Consider the following 6938-nt stretch of genomic DNA (forward strand, 5'->3'; position numbering starts at 1 on the left):
CACTATGGGTATTGAAAAACTCCAGATTGAGTTGACTTTACCTAGAATGCGCAAACAAAAGCTTGGCCGGGGCACAGACCATTCTCCTGCCGATGCAGAGAGCTGTTGAAGGCGAAGAGGCAGCGTCCATCAGCAGTGATAAACGTCATGCTCACCCAACATGAAATCCTTTCATTCCAGGCACTGTTATAATCACCAATATGATAATAACCATGTCATAATCTGTTACTTAAGCCTCCTGGAAATGCCATAGCAATATTGGTATGATGTAGTTAAGTTAACTTAAGTTAAGTCAAGTTAAGTTAAGTCAAGTTAAGGTGATCCCATCTGCATTAAAGTGCTACACCAGGGATGTCAAACTCAGGCCCTAGGGCCAAATTTGCGCCGGTGAGTCATTTTATTTGGCCCGCGAGATCATTTCAAATGTGTATAGAGCTGTCCCCCCCTACACATAAATGTATTTTGATATGACTTGAACATGAAATTTTGAGCGTCACATGCTCATACAAGTGCATCAGTGATGTCTTCCACTCCTTTACAACAGACTGTGCAGGGCAGGCACATTTGAACTACAATATCTTCTGGGATTGAGTGTTTAAGATGTGAGCATTTGAATATTGTAAGCATGTGTGTGCATGCACAATTTCAGTGCTTTTTGAATATGGAGTTTGGCCCGCGACTTCGTCCCAGATTTAGATTTTGGCCCGCTGTGAATTTGAGTTTGACACCCCTGGGCTACACATACCTGCAGGCAATTGGCAGAATAAGCAACGCAGCAAATAAATAAAAAAATCTCACATATAGTGTAAGCAAAAAAAGCATTTATTTGGTTGCACCCTATTGTTGTACTAACGCGAAGCAGCCAGTGGAGGGTGCTATTCCAACGGATAAGGGATGGAATTCAACCGGGTTCAACCAGTGCATTCCCCCAATTCAAGCAGCTAACGTGTTACGTGTGTGTGTGTGTGTGTGTGTGTGTGTGTGTGTGTGTGTGTGTGTGTGTGTGTGTGTGTGTGTGTGTGTGTGTGTGTGTGATCAGAGAAAGAGAGAGAGAGAGAGAAGGAGAGACTGTGTGAATGGAGCATACGGAAAACGAAAGGAAAGTAAGCAAAAGGAAACTTTGCACATATGGGCTAGCTGTAGATTAATGAAAATAAGTCCAAGGGAGCGCCTGAAATTGCAGCGAATGCAGCTTTTCTCCACCTTCACCGTGAGACCAGCACACAAAGCACATTTGTCAAGTTATGTCAGCCATGCTTAAGCAAATGTAAATCCACTACATCATAAATCACGTGAGAGGAGAAACCCAATAAGTTTGTAAATATTTTCTTTTATCCACGCTGAAGTGTGTGCACGTGGCCTGTTTTTCTAAGACCCACACTGTAAACAACCCCCAGCGCCTTCGTTTAACGTGACCCATTTCAGCCTTTACGCGCCCTGCAAATAAAAACGAGGCTAAAAATACGCGCATATGTTAAGTGCCTGTTTCATTATTTGTGCAATGTGCGCAAAGCGGTCCAGACGAGGTGCAGATGAATCCCTTCCCTGTTGTGTATGAATTACAGTTACGTGGTCAGCTCCACTGAAATCTAAAAAGCATAAAGCGCTGGCCTTGCTTTTTCAGCTGCGCCAAGCAAAGGGTCCTCCGTGGCCTCGAAGCTGCATTGCTGCGATGATTGTGGTTAGAAGCTTCAGCCAATGACCTAGCGAACTGACAGTAAACCCAGGTTTAATAGGGTTTGAGAATGCGGTGGGTCTGCGTACTGAATCTGGCATATAGAGGGTCCAGTCATAGGAGTTAACAGAAACGTGAAGCTGGAGTGACGATCGCGACTGAAAAAAAAACTACTTGCGGATGGAAAGTGCTAACGTGGACAGGCGCTGCGTTTGCGTAGACGGCCCGGCTAGCTGACCGATGTGTCATTCCGACCCACCATGCAGACCAGACCTCAAAGCATCACCAAACTCTCTCACATGCTGCAATGGTTACCTTCGTTGTTCTTCTGGTCACTTGTTGTTACGCGCAGCATGGCGCATAGTTTGAGAAGTCCGCGGTTGTATGCAAGCTGCGCACCACTGTCCATCTGCCTACACATGCAGCCATGTTCAATCACAAAGCACAACCTGAATGTTTGACTGCGTCGTGTTGGTCAGAGTGAACTCGCGTTGATTTCTGTGGAAAACTGGAGGTGAGTGGTTAGTGTTCCTACGGGAATGGATGACGTTGCCAACTTTCATAGAAACACATAAATGGGGTTGCTGTGTGTATAATATTAATCTGTTGTCAGAATCACAGACCAGCTACAGACACATAAATGGGGTTGGTGTGTGTATAGGCTAATATTCCTCTGTTGTGAGTATGAATCACAGACCAGCTACAGACGCTAAAATAATATAAGATAGACTTCCCTAGAAGTGTTATTTGTGAGTGTTAAAGTAGTATACCCTCCCCTAATCTGGCACACACAGATAGAGTAGATGTCTGTGCCAATCGCACACCTTCCCCTTTCACACTCCCCCCGAACCCCCTGTCACAGAGAGAGAGAGAGAGAGGGAGAGAGAGAGAGAGAGAGAGAGAGAGAGAGAGAGAGAGAGAGAGAGAGAGAGAGAGATTTCACTTGTTGCGGCCTGAAGGTAACGGGCTATTGTATATGGCAATGTGGTATTTTGTTTGACTGGAACGGTTCTGGGTAAACGAATGAGCTGCAGCCCTAGTAGCCAGAGGTGTGGTTTCAAAACGTCACTTGTGCCGTAAGTATATTCAAGTGGCAGATAAATAACAAGTGGTATTCGGTGCTTTTGCTGAATGAGTTTTTGGTGCGAACGTGCAGTCAAGTTCAGTCTTCTGAAGTCTTCAGCTCCACTGACGCAGCACTTTAAAGCCATTTGCATTCTAAAAAGAATCGAGTTATGTTGCCCAAAGCTTCTTGTCGGAACATCTGAGGAATTTCTGAGTTTTCATCCCAGGCAAGTTTCCCTTCAGCATCCCTTTACCGGCAGGACCTTCCCACTTCGGAGCGCACTTGGCTGAGGGGGATCCAGAGCGACGCGCGGTGTTTCCAAGGTTGTTTGAATTAACGTATTTGGCTCGCTTCTCTTGCAGAGAAATGCGCGCCAGGGGAAGTATGTCGATGGACGCTGGAATTGCGATAGCGTATACGTGTTCATTTGATATTGCTTTCAATGAATTAATCGAATTCAAACAGTGAAGTTTGATTACTAAACGACAGTCCATTTGCGTGTCTGCACACGCGTGCCAAATAGGATTGGTAACAAAATCCCAATGATTTTGATTTCTGGCTCAGTATTGCAGGCACATTCGCTGCTGCATTCGTAGCACTGCATTCGCTTTGAGCACTGCATGACTTTTGAAACTTTTTAAAGAACGTTTGATCGCTGCAAAAGTTACCTTGCATGGAAACGCACGAACCCCACGTATATGTGAGTTGATGTGAGCGATGTGCAGAAATGCAGGGTGGTTACTTCACGTCAATTCCGCGTAAAATTCACGATGAGTGCATGACTACCAACTTTCATGACACGTCTTCTTTTGGCCAACAGAGTTTAGACGGCGGCGTGGCATCACAACGATAATGAGGAACTCCACATCATCATCACGTGCGTGGTTGCGCTGCGTCTGTTGCCTGGCGATGATGATGTCCCAGGGCGCGGTGTCCATGGTGCTCAACCTCAACTCCTCCGACCTGGGCGCCCTGATGGAGAAATACCTGGACGAGGACGGGGACTGGTGGAGGGCGAAGCAGCGCGGCAGGAGAGCCATCAGCCAGAGCGACATGCAAGCCATCCTTGACCTGCATAACAAGCTCAGGGGCCAAGTGTACCCCCAGGCGTCCAACATGGAACACATGGTAAACGCATTTCAATATTATTCACTGTTCGTATTAGCGGGTGTGTTGGAGGGAAATAATGTTGTCAGGTGACTGTCAGGTGTGAAAGGGGTGTGTGGTTAAAGGAGCTGAATTGCTACTGCTGAACTGAAATTCACAGTAAGATACACATGTGTTGCCTCTCTGCCTGCTCTCTTACTACTGTGAACGGAAGGGAAATGTATGTATGCTGTTTTCATTTTGAGTCACAAATCTCTCTGTGGCTTTCTGCTATACATACAGCAGCCTTGAGTGTCTCCCGTGTTCAGAGCTTTGTAATCATCCAGTGTTGTCTTTTGCACGGCGAACCCAAGCTGAACAAACATGCCAGAGCAAGAGTTTGAACAGACCTCTCCTCTCCTCCTCTCCTCCTCTCCTTCCTCCCCTTCGTCTCTTCCGCCTCCTCCTCCTCCTCCTCCTCCGCGCCTGTAACAACTGCTGAGATGGGCAATTATATAATTGACTTGATGGAGGATCGCTATTGGAAATATCGGGGAAGGAGGAGAGGGAGGCCACCTTTTGGCAGTGCAGGTAAAAACACGTGGGAAGGAATTAGGGAATGAGAGAGTGTGTTGCTGTGGGAGTCAGAGAAAAAGGAGAGAGCTTTGACAGTGACTGAAAAAAAGACATTGAGGAAGAGAGAGAGAGAGAGAGAGAGAGAGAGAGAGAGAGAGAGAGAGAGAGAGAGAGAGAGAGAGAGAGAGAGGAAGAGAGAGGGGGGGTGGAGGTGGGGTGAGGGTTGCTTAGGCAGCAGATTTCCGAGCGAGTGTCTCCTGTTACAATGGGGTTGGCTTTTTTAGCCGGAGAGAGAGGCGCGGTGGAGGGTGTGTGGGGGTAGGGTGTGTGGGGGTAGGGTGTGTGTAGTTGAGCTTGGGGGTGGGGGTTGGGGGTTGGGGGTGGCTGCAGTGTAGTGTAGTGTAGAGGGGGGGTACATATATAAGGAATGGCATGCAGAGAGAGGAGTGAAATGAAGCAAGGGAGAAGATGAGAGAGCACGACAGAGGGTCGGGTCATCTTAGGATATGCACCCCCCCCCCCCCCCCCACCCCCACCTCCTGTGACCCCCCCCCATCCAAACCTCCACCCTGCATCCTCCACTCCACCCACCAGCCTCAAAGACTCTTCAAAATTTCTGAATCGCTCACAAGTGCTATACTGAGGCCCAGCAGAGGTTGCTTCCTCCTCTGTGTGTGTGTGTGTGTGTGTGTGTGTGTGTGTGTGTGTGTGTGTGTGTGTGTGTGTGTGTGTGTGTGTGTGTGTGTGTGTGTCGTGATAGAGAGGACTGATTTATTTTGCCGCCTGAGCTCTCTCATGCGCTGCCAGGTTCACTGGTGCATTGTGCTGCACTTCACACACACAAGCATGCACACACACACACACACACACACACACACACACACACACACACACACACACACACACACACACACACACACACGTGCGCGCACGCACGCACACACACACACACACACACACACACACACACACACACACACACACACACACACACACACACACACACACACACACACACACACACACACACACACACACACACCACTTGAGGGTGCAGCACAGTGCAGGACCACCCATTTTACTCAGAAACCACGGAGCACAGGGAGCTTAATGAAAAAATACAGCCAGCTGTGTGTGTGTGTGTGTATGTGTGTGTGTGTGAGAGAGAGAGAGAGAGAGAGAGAGAGAGAGAGAGAGAGAGAGAGAGAGAGAGAGAGAGAGAGGCGGCATAGAAAAAGAGAAGCAGAAAAAAAAGAGTTAATAAAGATGAGAGGAAGAAATAAAGAGACAATAGCTGAAGATGAAACACAGGGGAAATGAAAGGATACGATGGATAAATAAGCAAGAGAATACACCTGAATAAGACCTTTTTTATCAAGGCATACGGGAACAAAGAGGGATATGAAAGACAAGAAGGAGACGGAGGAACAAAAACAGAGGATAAAACAGGTGGAAGTGTGCTGCTGGCGTCAGAGAGTTTTATAAAATCTTGTTTCAAAATCCTTGCTTTAAAATTCTGTCTGTGCTCTCAACACAGGTGGGCCCAACAGTTGTAGGACTCTCCTCTCCGATTAGCAGTGTGTTCAGTTGGGATAAGATGGCTGAGAAGGGTGCTGGTCAAAGTTGCCATGAAGTGTTTTTCATCTTGAGGCCAGAATTGTTACATCTGAGGACAGTACAGGGGGAGAAAGAGAAGCAAAAATCTAGGCCTATAATAGAATGTGTGAAAGGCATTAACAGACAAAAAGACAAGACATGAGAGTGTTGGACTGCCAGGGAGGGAGACAGTGGAAGGAGTAACACTTTACTTAACACAGGTGTCATACGTAAGGGTTAACGTTCGGCGAGAAGGTCGCTACCGTGGAATAGCAGCACGACAGAGAGAATCTTTAGACCCCGACGCGGAGCGGCGCAAAACAAAACAGGCCGTTGTGGAACAACGCTAGGCAACAGCTAGGTAGGCTAGCCAGGACAACAGGTGTTGCCTATCACAGCAGCTGATTAGAGTGACAAAAGACCGGACCCCCTGCGGAGTGATATGAAACATTCGCTTTAGCCACTGACTTGTAGGCTATACAAGCCAGTGGCTTTAGCAGTGAACGTCTTGTTGCCATTGACAGCGGTAGCCAGGACAACGGGTGCTGTCTATCACAGCAGCTGATTAGAGTCTTGTTGAAAAGTCGCTTTAGCAGTGAAAAGTCTTGTTGCCATTGACAGCGGTCTGTTATAGACCAACCCGTCCGTTATCGAAAAATAACAGACGTCCGAACGTTGGGGAGCCCCGTTGAAATGAATGGAGCATTCGACAGATGACGTCACAACCATATAATAAATATGACATAACAGTGTCGTAACAGTGTTGTAACACAGTCATGGACATAAATGTGTCAACGTCATACGTATTATGACTGTTGCCTTTAAGTCACATTCAGTTATGGTAAAGACAGCCAAAACAATGTCAACGTTTCATGACCATAAAACATTCACGACATTGACATCGTTTTTATGACTCGTCCATGACTGTGTCATGATGAT

General features: G+C 47.2%; 1 protein-coding gene across 2 annotated transcripts in view; it reads left to right on the forward strand.

The window, feature by feature from the left end:
- The first annotated feature begins 2686 nt into the window (after positions 1-2686).
- crispld1a (cysteine-rich secretory protein LCCL domain containing 1a) overlaps positions 2687-6938 on the forward strand; it is a 36194-nt gene continuing 31942 nt past the window's right edge. The window contains exons 1-2 of one of the 2 annotated variants that reach the window (XM_063206110.1): positions 2687-2751; positions 3562-3869. In XM_063206110.1, coding sequence (XP_063062180.1) covers positions 3594-3869 — 276 coding nt within the window. In that variant the 5' untranslated portion in view covers positions 2687-2751; positions 3562-3593. Of the gene's footprint in view, positions 2752-2773; positions 3065-3561; positions 3870-6938 lie in introns of those variants that run through there. The other variant, XM_063206109.1, reaches the window with a different exon arrangement.

Source organism: Engraulis encrasicolus, chromosome 9, assembly GCF_034702125.1.
Source record: "Engraulis encrasicolus isolate BLACKSEA-1 chromosome 9, IST_EnEncr_1.0, whole genome shotgun sequence".
Lineage (NCBI taxonomy): Eukaryota > Metazoa > Chordata > Actinopteri > Clupeiformes > Engraulidae > Engraulis > Engraulis encrasicolus.